Below are 21,353 nucleotides of genomic sequence, written 5' to 3'. Positions count from 1 at the left end.
TTGCTTCGGACTCTCATCCACAGATGTGGGAAGGGCTGTTTTCACTGCTTTATAAATGTAAGCAGCATGGCACAAAGCTTCATGTGCTCTTCGTCTCATAATTAGGACCCGAAACAACAACGGGAAACTCTGTATTTGTGCAGTGTGTGCATGTCAAAAATAATCAAGTCTGATTTGAAGCTTGTGACATATAAAAACGCACATCAAAAAATGTAGCGTTCTTGTAAAAAAAAGGGTGTGATTGTAAATGTAGCAAATATGTCAAAGTTCCTACATTAAAGTGTGCAAGAATTCTTTCTATATACATATACTTTCTATGCATACATATATTCAGAATCCAGAGATATAGGGTATATATAGAGTTAGATATAGAGTTTGCATGAAATGCACCATTAGGGATATGGTTGTTTGACAGGAATGTTGTTCCAACACCAACAAAGGCTGTTGATCCAGGAACATGATTTGGGTAAATCACATTGTTCCAGACTTTGCCCTCTATTCTCTCTTCCCACTCAGCAACTGACAGAACCTTTAAGATCAGATATCGTTCAAACTGAATAATTCATCCACTTTCATCCTTGCGGCACACTGCCACAATGCCATGCCATTTGATTGCTACCATAAAAATAAATGATCAAACTAAGCTTACGACATTTTAAAAGCAAATTAAGTGGTTATGGGCTTGTTCTCATAAATGAAACTCACTGATCATGATTGTTAGGATCATTGAAGGGTGAAGATGTGGGCTAACCAACGTCATTATATGAGAGTAGATCCTCAAATAACCTAGTATGTTTTGAGAACGTAAAACTGCTCATGTTTAGCGGAGGGCTAATCAGGATAAGAATGAAACCAGTCAGCCAGCACATTATAATGACCAATTAGCAGACAGGCAGAGGAGGTGAAGAGCACGTGGAATATAACTCACAAACACACAAAGAGCATCTCCCCAATTACTGACAGACCCACGGGTTAATTAAAGAGAAGACCGACGTCATCTAACAGCTAAACAGAGTGCTTATCGAGAAACAGCTACTGAAATGTTCTGAAACCATATATGTTTGTATTTATAGTGATCAATTATCACTCATGTTATTTAAATTATTTAATCATTAGCTAGTACTGAGCGTATGACCTTCGAGTCAACATGAATCAAGTTCCAGGTCTTATTGTGCGCACATTATTCCAAAGAAAAAAAACTATAAATACAGTGTGTCCCAAATCGCAGTGTGTTGAAATGAGTGTCCTGAAAGTACATGGATGGTCTACCACTTCTGGTGGAAATTCAAAGTGCAGATCCATGTACGCTCTAATGGCTAATATTGCACACAACCCATTGTGCTTTTTGGTTCAGAACTGCAAACGCAAATAAAAAGTGTTCAAAAACTACAAACACGACGGATAAGTGAGGCTGGGGTTTGATTAATAATTTAACCTGATGGAAAAATATTGAATTCATCTGCAACAACATTGTGAACTTTTATAAAGATATGTTTGGCCATTAACTTTTAAATGCATCATTATGTAAAAAACATGAGGAGAGTTTTCCACACGAAAGACCCACGAGTGGCAGATCAACGTGCTACTTATTTTCTCTTCCAATACGGTTGGAAGAATTGCTGAAATGCGGAGTGTGTGTATGAGGACGTTAACTGTGACAAGATGACTGACAGGCCAGTATACTGCAGTTATTATTGTATAATAACTATTGTAACTATTAAAAATGTTTTTGTTATTTGAAATAAAACATAAAATAAATTAGATGAAAAATGTAAAAACTAAACAAAAAAGCATTAAAATGTAAATAAATAAAAACTAAAACACAAATTAAAAAATAAATTAACCTAAATAGTAATATTTAAATATAAAAAAACAATAACATGACAAAAGCACATAAGAAAATTACTAAAAATGTAACAAATTAAAATAAAAAATGAAAATATAAAAATAAAAGCTAATTCAAAATATTAATTAAAACTGTAACTGTATATAAACAATACTAAAATAACTGTTTTACTGTGACAGGATGCAAATTTAGACATGGCACAGTATGTTCCAAAACTCATAAGTATGTACTTTTTCTTCACAAAAGCCTACCGACTTTCCAGTTCCCGCTGGATTTAGTACTCTGCATATAAGCTTAATAAAACCTGAACCTTGTCATCAGCCCATCGGTTCTATTTTTAAACTCCATTGATGATTCAAAAGGCAAACAACTCTTACTGCATGCACAAATGATGGTTGAAATAAAATGCTGCATGGACTCAACCAATCAAAATGCTGCATGAACTTAACCAATCAGAAAATAGTGCCCAAGTCCCAACCCCGAAAGTTCCTGAACTTTGAAAAAGTGCTGCCTCGTGAGCAGGGACATTCTGAGGGGGAAATTTTTACCCAGAACTTTATTATTTAGACCCTGGTCTCTACGATCCAAGTACCATCCCAAAGTCCATAGTTCCTGGGGAAAGTTCCCAACGCTATCTCACGACCGATTCGTGCGTATTTTATGAGGTGGTTAATTTGTATGAATTCGTACGACCTCACTTGTATGATTTGTCTAAACCCCAATGACGGGTAGGTTAAGGGGCGGGGTTTGGGGTAGGTCATTCGTATGAATTCATACAAATTTGTCAACTTGTAAAATATGTACGATTTAGCAAAAAACATATGAATTCGTACGAGTGAGGTTGTATGAATTCATACGAATTAGCCACCTCGTAAAATACGTACGAATTGCCATGAGATCAGGTTGAAGTTCCTGTGGTGGAAACGGGGCTAAGGTAAGAGTATGTCCTTTTAGGGCATAGTAAAAGAAGACGAATTGGGGTGCAGCAATTATAATCTTTCATCAATATATAATAACTTGCTCTGCCTCTGAAATGAATCTCCATTCAGATGGTCATAAATCCCTTAACTCCTCCCCTCCAGCTATATGACTCGCTCACTTTTTATGATCCAATCAATTCCTGATTGACAAAAGTCTCACTTTTTCTCACTGAATATCCTGTTTTACTTGCAAATATAGATTATGTAAGTAAAATGAGTTTTAAGATTTTATTTCTCCCTCTTCCTGTTCCTTTCCTACCACATGTGGCTAAAGTAATCTGCATCCTACTGCTGGGCAAGATTGAGGTATACACAAACAGCAGTCTCATTTGGCCTCATATACTGAAGATCTCGCCATGAAGCCTATGACAATACTGGTCACGCTCTAATGGTTGCATGATGCATATGTGTCTGTGCAAACATATGCATTGTATCTCGCCTCTATTTGCACATGACCTTCACACTCCATCTGTTGCCAAGTCTGTAAGGTGCCAGCTCATACGTTCTTCCGAAGATACCTGTGCCATTGGGCTCTTAGCAGGTGCCAGCGCATGATATCTCACGCTAATCCTCGAGCGTACACATTCCAAGTCATCTAGAGATGATTGAGAAGAACTTTCAGAACAGCATCTTTAGATGTCATTGTCAAGAACTTTAGGGTTTTATCTCATTAAACGCAGTTACATTGCTGGTCAGAGTTGGGGAAAGTTACTTTTAAAAGTAATGCATTACAATATTGCATTACTCCCTAAAAAAGTAACTAATTATGTAGTTACTTTTTATGGAAAGGAATGTGTTAGGTTACTTTTGAGTTAGCTTTTCTCATCTGGGCTGTTTGTTTGTTTGGCAAAAATAAATGAAAGGAAATGCAAATCTACGCCTGTACAGTAGAGGGCGCAGCTCAAACAAACAAGACTTTCAGCTGCTGCCATTCAGGAATACAGAAGAATAGGACGCAGGAGAAGAAGCAAATGGGTAAATGTATGCTCACATTTAGCCTAGAACTAGTGTAGGATAACCATCATGTTCAGACAGCGCACATAACACCTCTGCACTTACTCCCCATTTCTCTCAACATGAGGACAGGAGAGCTGTCAGTCAATAAATGGGAAAACAAAGTAACTTATTTGAAAAAGAAACTCAGATATGTAGTTGTAAATTTAAAAGTAATACTTCACTACTTGAAAAAAGTAATCTAATTACGTAACTCACGTTGCTGGTACATTAAGCCAGCGTGATCTAGCATATCTTTAAACATATTAATTCATGAACATGTCCAGCATCTTCCAAGGTCAAAGACGACAACTAAACGTCCAACATCCTGATGCAGGACAAGTCAGTTTTTCACAGTAATGTTTTTTGCTACTCCAGATTGGTTTCTTAGGGTTTATTAGGTTTTCTAATTCTCTCTAGCATACAAAAAAGGAAATTCAACAATTTCATAAGGTTCAGTCAATCCAGATTCTGTTTCTTTGAGATTTACCACAAAGGTACTGTATACAGCTACACTCAGTGGAATTCAGAGCATGGCTATTAAACTCATCTCTGACAGTCCGTGCAACACAGTCCAGGTCTGGGTCGAGTCCGTAACCCACACAAACACTCTTAGCTATCAGAAAGAACATCTTACCTTCTTGGAGAAATTCTTAAGTGGCGATTTAACACAGTTTCCCATAGTAAAGTCCCTTCTGCTAATTTTGCGCGCTTGAGAGTCAATGCGGCCGCATGCACACATATGCATGCATCCACATGTCTCCATGCATGGATTACAGATGGTGAGATGAGGTCTGCAGGCTTATCTTCTAGCAAAGATGGATTTTAGGGGATGTAGATGATCCAGGGGTGGCGACGCAGGATGTCAAGGTGACAGTAAGGGAGGAGAGAAGAAGTGGATGGAGGGATCAGAAAAAGGAGACATGTGTCTCAGTGTGAAGGGCTGCTCAGAAGAGAAAAGCCAAGATTGCTTGTTCACTTGCTTGCACTCTCTTTCTCTCCCTTTCACCCTCCCTTCGTTTCCCCCACTCTCTCTTTTCCACTCATTTCCCTCCCTCTTTCTCTCTCTCCCTCACTCTCAGCTGCTCAGTTTTAAAACCGTCCATCCAAACAAGGCGAAAACAGACAAAGAGGCTCGCACGGACGAGCGTATCACCTTCCCCCGAGCAAGATGCTGAAGACACTAATCCAAAAACACACACACTCATGAGCGTGCGTGTACGAACACAGTCGATTACACACATACGGATGTTGGGCTACAGAGCTAAAAATACACACACTTGTAGTCGTGCCGCCCAGCTACGAGGGGCAGTGTTCAGATCAAAGACCGGACGTCAAAACACAAAAGCCGCATGTGAAAAGGTGAGGTTGTGACGCACCAGGCACGAGTGCGCCAAGGCTGCCAAATCGCAGAGCACCGGACGAAGGCCACAGCAAGTTATTAGGGGAGAACAGGAAGCCCTTCCCAGAATTCACCTGCTGAGTTGGCACTCACCCACTGAACCCAATGGTTTCCTGTTTAGGCCACTCTCACCTCACTCTTTCTCTTTCAACATCTCTCTGTGTTCATAGGAAACAAGAAAAATGACAAGATAAGACCTTTAACCTTAAATGACGCTCCTAGACAGCAGGAAATTAAAGGGATAGTTCACCCAAAAATGAAATTTTGTTATCATTTACTCACCCCTTATGAGTTTCTTTCTTCTGCTGAACACAAAAGAAGAAATTTTGAAGAATATGGATAACCAAACAGTTGACGGTAGCCATAGACTTATAGTAGGGGAAAAAAATACTATGGAAGTCAATGGCTACCATCAACTGTTGGTTTGGAACAACTTGAGGGTGAGTAAGTAATGACAAAATTTTCATTTTTGGGTGAACTATCCCTTTAAATGGAGACTTTCTGCCAAGACGCTAACGTTTGTACTTAACCACTAGAAATGTAGATTGATATCTAATATTTGCCAATATATTGATTATCGTCTTCAAATTCTAAGTAATTATCAGTTATCTGTATCGCCCAAAATGTGCGTACCTTATCAAAAACGATAGAGATGCTTATTTGGACGTTGCATGCATTGTTTTAGCATACGGGTCCTAAAGTAAATCTGCAAATCAAGTGATGACAGCGTAAACACGCCCACCATTGCAACACAAGCATCTGATTTGTTTTTTTAAAGTCTTTAAAATCTGTCAGTGTCTTTTGGTCTGACATGTATGATTGGCTTAAAATTACAATTAATCTGGTATCTGAGTTTATTATAAATTACATAGCCTTTAGCATAATAATTGAAGATGTACACATTCAGTTTTTATAGATTGATATATTTATTTTAGGGAAATTTATAAATGTAAGAGCGTCAAAGCAAAGTCATTAATTTCATTAATTGTGCTGTTTTTGGATTGCCTTATTGTATTTGGCCGCATCTGGAAAAGTGGCATACTATATTGTAGGTGCGTCCCAATTTGCGTACTTATGCACTATTCTATGACGTTTTTAAGTATAAATAGTGCGAGTAGTGCATTCACACTGAAAGTTCTAAAAAGAAAAAGTACACTTTAAATATCCGGATGATGCACTAAATTAACGGAAAAAATTAAGTGTGGAATGCTGGACACTTCGTGCACTCAAATGTTGCAGCTTTAATCACGTAGCGGAGGGGAAGGGAGGATTGGACTCCGTTGTTAAATGACAAAATAACCTTATGCAATTCACGCACTACATGGATGAGTGCATAGTGCACAAGTACATAGTGTATAGTGCGTCATTTGGGACGCAACTCTTGTCTACTCTTTTGCTACACACTCAAAAGTAAGTACTTTTTGATCACAGAAAGAGTACATACTTTTAGGGTGTAGTTTAAGTAGGCGAATTGGGATGCAGCATGTGTGTGTAATCCTGTAATCGCTCCTCTTCATCATGTGATCATTATTTGATGAATCACTGCTGCTGTGATCACTACTACCCCCTTTCTGCAGGCTGTAATAAGTGTTGCCAAGTCTGTTTTTTTCCCGCAGAATTGGGCAACTTTAACACTGTTGTCATGGGTTGTTTTTCATGTCCGCGAGTTGAAGGACCCCAAATAACATGATATTTAGCCCCTGGAATGCAAATTTTACCAGGGGAACCCCACAAAAAAAAAACTCTCTAATTTCTCTTAGTGAACTTTATGAGAAACATCAGCTCAATAAGAACTCCTGAGCCATGAAAAATCGACTGCTGAAGACATAAATTTCACACTGGATCAATCAATATCTCTGTTGTAAGCACATTTAACCTTCCTGATTAATTCTCAGCTGATCTATTATTTGGTTTACTAATGTATGGCTTATCTCTCGCTCTCTTTCTCTCTCTGTTAGTGAGGATGATTCATCTAGTTGAAGCCAGCATCTTCACCGGAGGCTCATTGTGAACTTCAGAACACATCAGAAATCAGAGCCAGGCGCCGTCCACTCTCATAACGTCAACTCAGCAAGAGAACACGCACCAGCAGCGCAGAAACAAAGTAGCGCACGTGCACACACACTTGCACATACCCATACATGCTCAGACTGGCTCTTGAACTGTCGTGATCGCATAACTGTGCGTGCATGTATGCATAAATCATCCACACGAGGTGATTTAAGTCATCTTTCCAATACTGCAAAGCTTATAGGAGTATGTCAAGGTTAAAATAAACAGATATGATTTAGTACTCTGGGATCGTCACAACCTGTTTAGCTGGTGTTACTGTACGTCATGTGTGCAATATTTCTGTAACATCAATCACGCAACACAGTGTGGCAATCTGACTGATATAATCAACTCTGCCTTTTCAGAAAGAGTTCAGCCTTCTAAATTTTAGAAAATGTTGTGATTGAATAAAAACCTTAAAGGTTAATAATTAAAAAAAAAGAAAGAAATAATTCAAACATGAACAAGAAATCCAGAAAAACACACATTATATCCTCACAAAGAGAACAACTGACAAAACAGACTGAAAGACACACAGCTTATATAGAGATGTTTAAAAAGATAATGATGCACAGGTGGATGTAATCACAACACTCCAAGCAAAGGTTTATTGGAAAAGTAGTGTGTGATGCAATAGTAAAGGACTTGTATAGTTAAACAAATTTTAACTTACATTTTTGTTTACTTACTTTTCACCTAATATCTGTATTTTATTTTATTTTATTTCAGCTTTCTTTCAATTAACAAACAATGTTTTTAATAGTTTTAGTTAATGATAACCTCATTTCAATGTGATGAATAAATTTGAAATAATATCAACCATAACGTTTAAAGGGTTAGTTCACCCAAAAATGAAAACAATATAATTTATTACTCACCCTCATGTCGTTGCACACCCGTAAGACTTTCGTTCAGCTTCAGAACACAAATGAAGATCTTTTTGATGAAATCTGAGAGCTTTATTAGAGGTTATTCTTTATGAACTTTTTAAAGTGTCATAATGGTAGTTGTGTAGACTTTGGAGGGACAGAAAGCTCTCAGATTTCACCAAAAAGACCTTCATTTGTGTTCCAAAGACAAATGAAAGTCTTACAGGTGTGGAATGACATGAGGGTGAGTAATTAATGACAGAATTTTCATTTTTGGATGAACTAATCCTTAAATTAATATTCTCTGAATGTTCAAAACATCCAGTTTTTTTTTTCTTGGTTATACAAACGTAAGGGAAAATTCCATTTCGTAAACATTATGGGATTGTTACTTTTTTAATGTTTTTTCAACATTCTGAAACAAGCAGCATTTAAAAATGTTATATGAATGATAATTGGCTGATGCACTTTATTTTGTTTCAGAATCAAGTGTGGTGTTTCATATACACATATTTCACTGATATACACTGCAAAAAAAAAAAAAAAAAAAATTACTCGACTAGTATTTTGGTCTTGTTTTCCCAGTACAAATATAATAAATCAAGACCAAAATATTAGTTTTCTTACCCCATTGGCAGATATTTTTTCTTGTTTTAAGTAAAAACTCGCTTTTTCAAAGAAAATAAACTGTGTCTTATAATATCTTCTGCTTCTCAAGTAAACGTATCTTGATTTAAGACAATTTACATATTTGTATTGGAAAGTTATTTAAATGTTGTTTTGCAGTGTTAGGAACATTTTACATATGGTTTAGAATATATTGCAATGCTGTCAACTTTTGATGATAACTTGTGTTTGTGTTTTTCCTCATTTGTTGCTTCGGAGAAAAGTGTCTTCTCAATGACTGAATGTTAAATGTACTATGCAACATTCACTCTTTCCTTTTTTCATTTGGCAGATCAGTTATGCCAAGTTTACACTACAGGATTTTAAGCCCGCTTTGTAAATTAACGAGGTCGCCAACAGGTCGGACCGTGATCGGGGGAAAATCAGCAGGTGATCAGCGCTCACCAATCTTAACGAGTGAACTACTGAACGACGCATCAAAGAAACAACCCCCCATGACCTTGGTGTTGCTGGCGTCACGCTCTTGCATTTGAGCTCCAGGAACTCGAGCAGTTGAGCCGCACACGCACAAAACGGATCATTCTGACAGCAATGTTAATAAGACTTCTTCATTTTAACGAAGATGTGAGGTCATGGATAATCCTGTTGGACACGGCGATGGGCTGCCAGAGAGACAGGAAGATGAGGAGAGAGGTTCCTGTTCATCTCTAGCTTGCTGCTCCATCTTACACAATCACACATACAGTTTGAGATCAAAGAAACATTTCTGACTTTGAGAATATTTACAAGAAAAGATAAACTTAAAAAAAAAAATATTAAAAATCATGAATATACCAATGACTAGATTTTTACATTATCTGAAGGAAATGTGAGCACTGATCTGCTGGGAAATACTGGTTATTAGCTTTAATACACATTTTATGTTGGTTTCTTAAAAGGTAGCCGGATTTACGTGCAGAATTAGACATTTCTCTTGAAATATTAATTCACCTTCTTTTAAGAGCATCAAAAATGTAGCAGCTCTTCGGAAGTGTTGCTCTTTTCCACATCCGAACGCTTCATTAGCTCTGGTTTCACTGTTTTTCTCTCCGCTCGACCCTACGCACTCACCTGCCATACCCGAGTGTCAAATGCTGGCCTCGGGTAACCCGCAACGTGTCGGGTGGTGCTATGTTTTGTTGCTATGAGGACTTGTGCTAAAACAAATAGATGTTCTTAGTAAATGTTTTATAAAAGTGCCTGAATGTACGTTCCCGTACCATAGGAAAGTAAAATCCCAAATGGGATCTTTTTAATATTGCAAGAATTTCACATAGTGAGCAATGAGACTAAATGGAGAGCAAATGGAGACTTTTGGTTCTGTTCAATGTTGCTCAATGTAACGTCTTTCCCAGTGTTGGGGGTAACGCATTACGTAATCAGAATACTTTTTTAAGTAACTAGTAAAGTAACACATTACTTTTAAATTTACAACTAAATATCTGTGTTACTACTCTGTTTACCCATTTAATGACTGATTATTGAATTTCCCATTTATTCATTTATTCCCATTTAATCAGGAGTAAGTACAGAGGCATGGTGTGCGCTGTGTAAACGTGATGGTTATTCTAGACTAGTTCTAGGCTAAATGTGAGCATACATTTACTCATTTACTTCTTCTCCTGCATCCTATTCTTCTGTATTCCAGAATGGCAGCAGCTGAAAGGCTTGTTTGTTTGAGCTGCGCCCTCTACTGTACAGGCGTGAATATGCATTTCCTTCAGCCTGAGGCTTATTCATTTGGTGTAAAAAGGCCTTTACAATTGCCAAAAATAGAACTTTTTTGTTGTTATAAAACAAACAAAGAGCCCAGATGAGAAAAGTAACACAAAAGTAATGTAAGGCATTACTTTGCATAAAAAGAAGTTTAGCAAAATGTCTCTGCACTTTTCCCTACAATGACATCATAAAGAGTATGACAAAAGCATCACAAAATGACTTTTTGTTTTATGTTCCAAGTGTTTCGCAAATTAGGTTTGCTGTCAAATGACAATACTTGAGAATCAATGACATGTGATGTCAAACCTACATATATTTTGACAATTGCATATCTTGTCTATTTTAGGGTAAATATCACAAAATGCGTCAAGAACATCAAAATCGAAATGAAAAAAATCAAGCTGTATCTATATTGACCATTTGGGTGTTTGCAAACTGTGATGATGTGGTCTGTGGGTGGAGCCTATCTGGTGGCAGAAAGTAACAGTTCTGCAGTAACAGTCTATGGAAGCCACGGAATAAAAGAATAAAAAGGTACTTTATACCTCACAATTATGACTATATGACTTTCTCGCAATACTATTTTTACTTTTTCACAACTCTGAGAACAAAAATTAGAATTGTGTGATATTTTGCATTTTGTTCTCAGAATTGTACATTTATATCCCCCATTTCTGACTTTTTTCCCCCTCAGAATTGTGACATGAACTGCATGTTATAAAGTCTGAAATGGGAGGTATAAACTTGCAATTGCGAGAAAAAGTCAGAATTGCAAGATAAAAATATTATAGGTTTAAATGTTATGTATGTAAAATGTTATAGGTTTAAATATTAATTTCATGCTGTAACTGTAGGGATAATACATTATGCCTATGCATATGTGAATATTACTGTATGCTGATCTATTGTTTACATCAAATTCATGCTTTAATATCATTGCAGGTTTGATCAGTCCAGACCATCCATTTAATGACTTACAACCATAAACATCTGTTAAAGGGCATCTTCAATGATAGTATTCTAAAAAATGAAGACCATCTTTTTTTGCAATCGGATTCTGACATCCAAAAGCACAAAAATACTTTTTTTCCCCTTATTCCGTGGATCTTGCATATTTTGTTCCACTGGTTATTGCTGTTTTTCTGCCACCATAATGCTTGCACAGCTGCAGTGACGTAATCTACTGCCAAACTGGCTATAGGACAATTACAATTTTGTGGCATTTATATGCATTTATATACATATATATACATTTTATATTTAATTATTTTATATTGATGTTTTTTTTATGTTTTTCTGATAAAATTTTATAAAACATGATCTTGTCTTTTGTTTTCTTTCTTTCTAATATTGTCCAAAACTCATAAATAAAGCTTAAAAAATTAATAATTTTATAAAACAGAATATTTTAAATAATTTTATGATTTAATTTTTCCCCTAATTTTCAGGTTAAATGTGACCTGAACATTGAGAGGGTCACTTTTTTATAAAAAAAAAATCAATAAAAAAAATCAATGAAAGATCTCTGAGCAATAACATGTTCCTCAGAGATGTACCGAGGAAGAAATTTCAGGTCTATTCTTTCTCTCTCTCAACTACACAGACTGAGAAAGGCTTAGAAATTCTGCATTTCCTCCCCTGCAATCCATGGGCGAATAAAAAAAACACACATTTGCTTCTATAAATAGCACAGACTTTTGAGATTGTATGGAAGACAGAAATGACGTGGAATTTACGACACAGCTTGTATTGCTTATTCACATATCCTCTTTTCTCTCGTCTGTTTAAGCCTGATTCTTTCAACTATCCCTCCGTTTGCCTTCCGCCCTCCCTGTTGTTCTGTATCTCCCCCCATCTCAGACCCTTGCAAGGTCGGTGTGACCCAAGTGGGATGGAGAGGGAGGGCGGGCTTCGACTGAATGCTCCGGAAAAAGCCCAAAGAATGAGTGCAAATGGAGCTAAGCGAGTGAAAGGCAGAGCTAAAGTGGTTCTGCATCACCTGCCTCCGACACTGAGTGTTGTGTCTTTCTTATATAATACATAATGGTCTCTCATGCTTCCCCTTTTTCTTCCTCCTTGCACCTTCATATCATCATCTCCAGTTCGGATCCAGCAGGGAGGAAGGATGCGAGCGACTTGACAAAGAGTGGCAGAATGTCATTTTGTCAGATGAAAGAGCGCCGTATCTCTGACTCCAGCCAGAGAGCCTGAGACGGGCAGCCCCTGCTGGCAGAGCAAGGGCATCGATCTCAAATCTCACTGTGAAAACAATGATGCAAAAAACTGTGCTTTTGATGTACGCAGCACGTCTCTAAAAGCGGGTTAGTGGCATAATTCGTTGTTAGTGAACGCAAGTCAGGTCAAGTGATGCTAGCATTAGGATATTAATCTCTTCTGCCTCGAGAGAGAGAGAAAGAGGAAGACTATGAGCAGAAGCACAAGACTTCTGCGACACACAGCGGCTGAAAAGAATCTGACAAGGAAGCTCAGGTTAATAAATGCTGTAAAAATATATAATAATGCATTAACCAATGTTAACACATGAGATCATAAGGTATTACAAGAAAATCACATTTGTTACATTGAAAATCAAATTTGCAATCTTTTCTTAAAAAAAAGATAATATTTTATAGAGCCTGTAGAAAATAATATGTTTTGGTAAAGTAACAAAAGCTTTTTGTGTGCAATTTCAGATGTATGCCACATCAGTCAGCAACAATAAACCTTCTTATACAAATGTTCTTTTATCCACAAGAGTATAATAGTACAATTCATTAGATTATTTTATGGAAATTTTTGTAGGTCCTATTTACAGAAGCATGTGGTAAAATTAAGGTTAAGTTTTCCCATTTATATTATTTTCAAGAATATAAATCTACACTCTAAACATGTTAAAAACAACCAGAGTTGGGTTGAAAATGGACAAACCCACTGATTGGGTTGTTTTAACCCAGTGGTTGGGTTAAATGTTTGCCCAACATTCTAAGTAGTTTTATTTAACTCAACTCAATTGTATTACTGTATTGCTTGCTTAAAATGAACCTAAAGTATGTTGGAAATTAACATTTATTAATATGTTTAATAAATTAACATTTTAATGAATGATAATTAACTATAAACATTTATAAAATTGCTTATTAATAAATGTTCACCTTTTAATTATTATTATTGCTTCTAGTAATTATGTGTCTGATTTTTAACCTATTCTTTTTTTAACCTATTCTGATTCCAACCTATTTTGGGTTCATTTTAAGCCAGCTATAGTTGGGTAAATAAAATAATAATAATAATGATAATAATAAATAGTTGGGTTAAATAAAACTGCCTAGCACGTTGGGCAGACATTTAACCCAACTCCTGGGTTTGGCCATTTTCAACCCAACTTGGGTTGTTTTTAACCCAGCAATATTAGTGTATGATTCATTAAGTAATATCAAGGAAATCTGTGACTAAATTGATTTTAAAAAATGTAATCTGATCAGCTAAAAGTCAACAACAGTAAAGGTGAAGTAAACTTTCGGTTTTATATATATATATAACAAGGTATATATAAAGGTAAACTATGCCATTTTTTGACACATTTTCAACCCAAACAAAAACACCCTCCCTTTATTTCCCCGCCCCCAAAATGCAATGCAAGAGTGGATGTCTTCTTTACCATAGTTGAAGCTCATCTGCTATCTGTTCTCACCTTCTTATAGAAGTCCCTTAATAATGGTTTGCTTAAACTCAAGTTGCGACAGTCTTTCCTTCCTTATTGTGATGTATATAAGTGAAACGGCTTCTCGAACAAAAAATAATGTTGGACAGAACTTGATTTTATCAATTGGGAATTACTTGAATGGTTGTGGTTTGATATTTCTGTGATGTCATGTGAGTGACAGGTTGCCCTGCCCTCACACCAATACATTCTTTATGTAGATATGAATCTAAATTAAACTTCAAGGAGCCTTCTTTTAAGAGCGAATATATAACACAATGCTTGCATGTTTAAAATACTGGTTGGTTTTATATTTAAAATCATACTTATCAATCAGTTAAACACTGATGATCATTTTAAAATGAATGTGCAAACAGATGCGACTCCATATTCTGTGATATACATTACATCAGTCTCGGCAGGGTGATGAGCTACGCTCGATTCCTCTCTTCATTTTCACGGTTTCAAACCCCACGTGTCAGGTAGCTAATGGATTTGAATTTTTTCACTCCAGCACAAAAGACAGCTTTCCCCTCTCCTCTCTAATCAGGTCTTGAGCTGCTATATTTAGCGCCTGCTGGCGGAGAATGATTTCTGTAGGGATTGTATGCAGGCCTTGATGTTACATAAGGAAATATGAAACACAGCATTTGAGGAATATCAATCCACTACGAGGAAAAAAATAGACACGGCGGCGCTATAAATACAGTAGCGTTTCCGTTCACATTAGGATGCAATGCTTTTCTGGATACGAGCTGAGCTCATGTGTGCGCGAACATATTGTACTGCATCGCAATCGTGTGTCTGAATGTTCTCTTAAGAAACGTGCATGCTTTTTAACTTTTGCACAGGTCTTACACTGAAGAGTTGTGACAAAATGACTGTGTGACATTTTCAAGCCAAAGACTAATGATGTCTGGGAGGCACTGAAACTGAGCAAAAGTGTCAAAACTAGGACCCACTCAGCATGGTTCAATCCTGGCATTACTGAATCTTGAGTTTCTGACTGTAAATACCGATGCTTGGTGTCAGAATAGGCTTCTTGTGACGTTATCAGATGTGTGGTTCACAAAATAGGCTTTGTGGTAACAATGCGATTTCTGTTGTACCTGTATTATATTTATAATGATTTTTCAAACACATTCAAGTTCAAAATTGTGCTGATTATAGTTGACACAGTTAAGTCCCCTTTTCTTCACATAAAAAATTTAACAATTTCACTTTCATTTAAAATGTATTTCAGTGTTTTGTTTTATTCCAGTACAGGCACAGATTGATGAAGGGTTTCTGTTTTAGATTGGCCTATAATTTTTCAAAATATGCTCACAAATATACTGTGACATGGCAAAAATTGACATTTGAAGAGCTCCCCACTGTTTGAAATGCTCATAAATGGGCCACATCATGTTTTCATCATTATCGTAAGCCGCATTTCCACCGAAATTACCTGAAACAATTTGTCCCAGGAAATTTTTTCTCCCAGACCTGCTGCTGTCTGCGTTTCCATTGTGGTCTTAAGTACCGTGAAGATTAGGTAAATTAGCCCGGTGACGCAGGAAACCCTGAACCTCAAGGTCGGTTCATTGGTCGTATTTTTAAACTCCATTGTTGAGTCGAATAGCAAACAGCTCTGCACACACCGCAACAGACTTTTAAAAATCAGCATGTTCAGCGCCCAAATCCCACCTCTGAAAATTCCTGAACTTTGAAAAAGTACTACCTCGTGAGCAGGGACTTTCTGAGGAAAACTTTTACCCAGAATTTCATTTAGACCCTGTGGTCGAAACACACCGAGTACCACCCCAAAATCCCAAGTTCCTAGGGAAAGCTCCTGCAGTGGCGACGTGAATACATGGGGATAGTTGGGAATAAAATTCTGTCATTAATTACTCTTTCTCATGTCGTTCCAAACCCGTAAGACTTTCGTTCATCTTTGGAACACAAATAAAGATCTATATATTTGAATAAAAGCCTAAATTAAATCTGTTCATCATATAAAGCAATCGAGTCTCTTCAGAAACATTGCATCCTCACTAATATATAAGGTCTGTTAGTGTGTTTGAATTGTATTTTTGAGGCAGAAATGGCACCAAATGTCAGACAAAATCTGACAAAATCGCACTTTGGGAATGTCCTTAAAGCTAAAAATGGTAAAAATGAGTCATAATTTAAGTAAAAATAATGTTTCTGCCTGAACAAGGTCTTTAAAACAAGCAAAATTTGTAAGCTACAACTTTTTCTTTTCTTTCTATTATTTTGTCCTTATGGAGCCCCTAAGGGGACATGGTGATGGGGGAAAAAAATGAAATGAAATGAAGGGAGAAGTATCTTTCAACACTTTTGCGTTCTCTCGCAAACCTATCAGGTTCCCCCAGACACTTTGCATTCTCTCGCAAAACATTTCTGTTCCCCTGAGAAATTTGCAAAAGCACAGTTTTTTCTCTCATCCCATTTTTTTTTTATCATCACCATGTCCCTTTAGGGGCTCTGTACCTTCACACTTGTCCTGTGACAACCCAGATGTGCGAAAGCTGTTCATTTGTTTGTTTGTATTATCTTTTCGGGTATAGGATTAGAGCTTGGGTTAGATTTAGTTATAGTTTAAGTTCATATAAAAACAATTTAAGTCTCTGGGATGTCCTCATTTAGATAGCTAGACAAATGTGTGCCTTTCTGTGTCTGTGACCTATTGAAGCTTTAACCTGAATTTGGAGGAGTTATTTCTGTGGCACATTAGAAGGATGGTTAGTTATTGTCCTTCAGAGATATAGAGCAGTAGGAGAAAGTGGCATTAAATTACAGTGAGGACGAGAATGATGATCATAGTTGATACAGGTCCCGCTGAAATACACACTGCAAGAAAGTCTGTAAAAATAGGGCAAATGTACTGTGTTACTTTTGTGTATCGATTTTTCACAAGGGTTTTACACATATTTTGAATCTCACATTTAATTGTCTTGTGGTTCTTTTGGGTTAAACAGTGCATTGCATGATAGTATATATGGAAAAACTCATAAAGTGCATTACTGGACATTCCTGTAGAGCCTCAAACGATCTCACATAATATCATGTTAATAGCAGAGTAACAAGAGATTCAAAAATGATGCTCAGGTTACACCATGTATGTCACTTTCAATCATGCGGTTACAATTTCTACAACAGCTCCACTCGTTTCACTATCTAATATGCGTATCATTTATCCATCAGTAATTTAACATTGCTGTGGCTTTAGATGTGACAGTACAGGGTCAAATAAACCACTCTGACCACCATCTGAACTCTGAATTCAAACTGACATCTCTGAGACTTCAGTTTCACTTCAATCTTCAAATCCTCATGCATAATTCAGTTTTATCATCATTATCTGATCATAGAGAGATCATATCCCCAAAAGACGCATGCACTCCAGTTACACATTCAAAACATCTTCTATGAGGCACTGTGATGCACAATGAAGTGTCATAACCCATAATTCAGCAGCATTAGGTTATAAGGGAGAACATTCAGTAATGATTGTCATTTAGCTGACTCTTTTATCTTAAGTGACTTACAATTTATTACATTTTTGTTTTGTCTTTGCACTAAATGTCTGAGACAAAAACTCTAAAGCTTGAATGCAGAAAAGGGGTTCATACTTTTAAACTAAGTGGATTTCCATTTAACTCTCCACTGACCACCTGTTGAGTTTTAATTTCAGTTTTAATAATAATATTTTCTTTCAACCAAATTTGAGTTAACTTAATATAAACATGTTTGGAATAAAACCTACACCTTTTTTAATGAACGGTATAATCATTCCTCATGAAGAGACTGAATGCAGCATTCAGCGGTTTTTATGGTTCAGTCTTATTCACTGTCTTCCCAGCATGCACCAACGCATAAATAATAATTATGGTTTGACAGTTTGCCAATTTGAGTTACACTGTTGTTGTTGATTTTGTCATGTTTAGCAATTCACTGTGATGTTGATTCACAGTTGATTAATTGGTTTTTACCCTTCTGCAATACTAAAACTATTTTAAATGATTATAAATAGTTTTTTATACACCTTTTATAACCTCATATTATTATTTTTTTTTTTTGTCACACCACATGCAGGGCCATGTATCTTGAATTAGTACAGATGCAAAAGGTGATTAAAGATGTATAAACTTTTCCATATTGATATAAATATAATGTCCATGGATACTTTATTCATATTTGTATAGGCTATGGACCACATGAGATGAAGCACAGAACAATTTAAAACCTTGTTACTCATTTTGAATTCACTTTTTGATTGAAGCTTGCTCAGTTTAATTAAATTAATTAAGTTGCCATTTTACTGAGCATGATGTACTGTGTCATACTTAAGCCTACTGTAAGTCACCTTAGATACAAGAATCAGCTACATGACTTATTTATAATTAGTGATTATACCCTACCTGTCCAAAGACTGATTTGACAATGGGATGGAGGTCTGCATCAAGCGCGCCGCTGTACGCGCTCGCTCTCCCGTGGACGCGCGTGCTGCTGGACTGAAGCGCTGGAGGTGGACTGGAGGTGAGGCTTTGATTCGAGCCCGTCCGATACCTGTCCTTCGTTTCAAAGAACAGCGCGGCTTCTTCCGAGCGCTTGGAGAGGGATGGAGACGGGGAGGGCGTCCGGCTGGTGCGGGAATTCCCGTGGAGTTGTACCGGAGGGTCAATGGTGTGGTGGTGCCGTGACGGTTTGCGGTGTTCCGCTCCATCCTCCTGATGATATCCATCCTGGCCTCGGGGATTCTGGATCTTCTCCGCTTTTCGTCCGTGTTTCGGTTGGCAAAGGGGTCTGCGTGCGGTGGCATCGCACTCTTCGGTCCAGCACGAGTCCTCGCCGCCGACTCCCGTGTGCCGGTGACCGTTGCGTTGACTCGCGGGGTCCGCGCGGACTCTCCGGTTCGTTTTGATCAGGGATGTGGTAGATTCGCTTTTTGGAAGCGAGGAGCTCATATTGACACTCACAAACTCGTGAAGTTTTACAGTTCAGTCAGATATAGCAGCAAAAAGCCTTAATATTCAAACGTGTCGTTGGAATCTCACCCGTGAAAGCAGAGTGAAGGACTTTATAGAGCACGAGAGCATCGCACAGGTCGCTCGCGCAGAGTTTTTCGGTCCCTCGTGACCCCATTGAGCGCGCGCTACCACAAAAATTCAGCAAGTGAATCTCTCTCTCTCTCCCTCTCTCTCCCTCTCTCATAGGATGAAAGTTACGTCAAACTGCCTCGAGAAGCCATTGAAGAATAAAAGGCAGTCAAAATATTAATGACTGTGTGACGCGACTTCTGCGCAGGTGAATTGAACACAGTGACGGGGGAAAAAAACATGATATTGATAATAAATGATGAGAATTACATTTGTATTCAATTTTATATCAGTGAAAAATTAAAGCATTGACTACAAAAAAAAAATGTTAATGTAATTTCCATCGTTATTGTCTAAGAAAAAACAAACAAACATCGACCTTGTGTGACAACATGCCCCAGTGGAAGGTGCATTTTATGGGAAAATGTCACAATAGGTGTTTTTGCTTAAAAATTAATATTATTATTAAAAAAGCAAACATAAAATTACATTATAAAACACAAAATACCTAAACATCTTAGCAAGGTTCTACTGCTATAGATAAAACTATTTGTGCACAAAGGGGGAAAAGACTATTCACAGCTTAAACTGCAAACGTCAGTCATATTCTGGATGTTGACTTTGAGTCATGTATTCATGTGTCAAAACATGCTGCTCCTTTGAAATCTTTGTTACTGATGTACCGGGTGCAGAACTGCTTATAATGGCCGTTTCTGAAGGACATGAGATTTGATGGACATCACAGTCAAACTGAGGTGGCTGTACTCATCTTTACATAAGACCAGTGTCATCTTTTAAACTTCTTTCACATTTAATGACTTGTTTCAGATATAAGACATTTTGTGTGAGATACATAATAGAGGTAGACGAGATGTTTCCTGTTCAAACAGGACTGTTGTAAAGTCCCATCTGGTTGCTTGCGTTCCTTCAGTCTCGGAGCAGCTGCAAAGGGTGTTCAAGCACTTATGTGCATTATGTCACTATATATGGACCCAATTAAAGAAGTAAAAAACTTATTTCCACTGCGTGTGTAAACAGTGTGTGAGATGTTGGAAAGTGCCGCTTCTGCCCCACACAGTCTCCTGGGACTTTGTGTTCACTGACATCTGTGTCTCTGTCTCACTCGCTTCAGGGAAAGATGGCATCTTTCGCTTCATCTCACCATCTCTTGCCCCGCATCACTTCCTCCTTCCTTTTCTGATTGACACGGCACCCTTGGTCTCACTGTAATTCTTGGAATACATACTGTGACTTTTGGGTTATCTTACTTTCGCTTGAGTTGTGTTCAACTTTTTATTTAGCAAATATCATGAATTTTAGGTTTCTCAGAGATACTCCCCTCCCACCTCTCTCTCTCTGCAGCAGGGGACACTAAAGCCCCAGGGTTCAATCTGGCCCATTTGCATTCAAGGGAGCAAAAGAGAAAAAAACAAGATGTGTGTGTTTTTTTTTTTTTTTTTATCTCACACTCCAGTAAACAGAAAAACAAACTTATTTTCATGTGCTACTTTATCACACTTATCAAATGGGCTCAGGTATGACAATCAGTGGTGTTTGCAAGAGGCTTTGAACAAATCTTTAACCTTAAGTATTAAACTTTGAGCTCGTACAGTACCTTGTTTTGCAATATTTGTGCTGTAGATGGAAAATACCTCAAGTATTTGTAACAGTTACACTACTGTTTGAAAGACTGTGGTCAGTAAAACTGTTTTTTAAAGAAGACTCTTATCCAAAGCTGCATTTATGTGCAGGAAAAACAGTAATAGTGAAACATTATTAGTTTAAAATAACTTTTCTATTTTAATATATTTTAAAATGCAATTTATTCCTTAATCCTCCTTCAGAAATCATTCTAATATGTTGATTTGCTGCTCAAGAAACATTTTTTATTATTATCAATGTTGAAAACAGCTGTGCTGCTTTTATTTTGAACTGCATTTATTTGAAATAAAAATCTTTTGTAACATTATGCCTTTAGTGTCAGTTTTGATTCATTTATTGCATCTTTGCTGAATTAAAAATGA

General features: G+C 37.2%; 1 protein-coding gene across 4 annotated transcripts in view; it reads right to left on the bottom strand.

Moving 5' to 3' along the window:
* cabp1b (calcium binding protein 1b) overlaps window positions 1-21,282 on the bottom strand; it is a 33,590-nt gene extending 12,308 nt beyond the window's left edge. For 2 of the 4 annotated variants that reach the window (XM_067397566.1, XM_067397567.1), the window contains exon 1: window positions 18,652-21,282. In XM_067397566.1, coding sequence (XP_067253667.1) covers window positions 18,652-19,197 — 546 coding nt within the window. In that variant the 5' untranslated portion in view covers window positions 19,198-21,282. Of the gene's footprint in view, window positions 1-4,456; window positions 5,492-18,651 lie in introns of those variants that run through there. The other 2 variants (XM_067397568.1, XM_067397569.1) reach the window with 2 other exon arrangements.
* Between the last annotated feature and the right edge of the window lie 71 nt (window positions 21,283-21,353).

The sequence above is a fragment of the Chanodichthys erythropterus genome, chromosome 10 (assembly GCF_024489055.1).
Source record: "Chanodichthys erythropterus isolate Z2021 chromosome 10, ASM2448905v1, whole genome shotgun sequence".
In the NCBI taxonomy this organism is placed as follows: domain Eukaryota; kingdom Metazoa; phylum Chordata; class Actinopteri; order Cypriniformes; family Xenocyprididae; genus Chanodichthys; species Chanodichthys erythropterus.
This window is presented reverse-complemented; position numbering and strand designations above follow the sequence as displayed.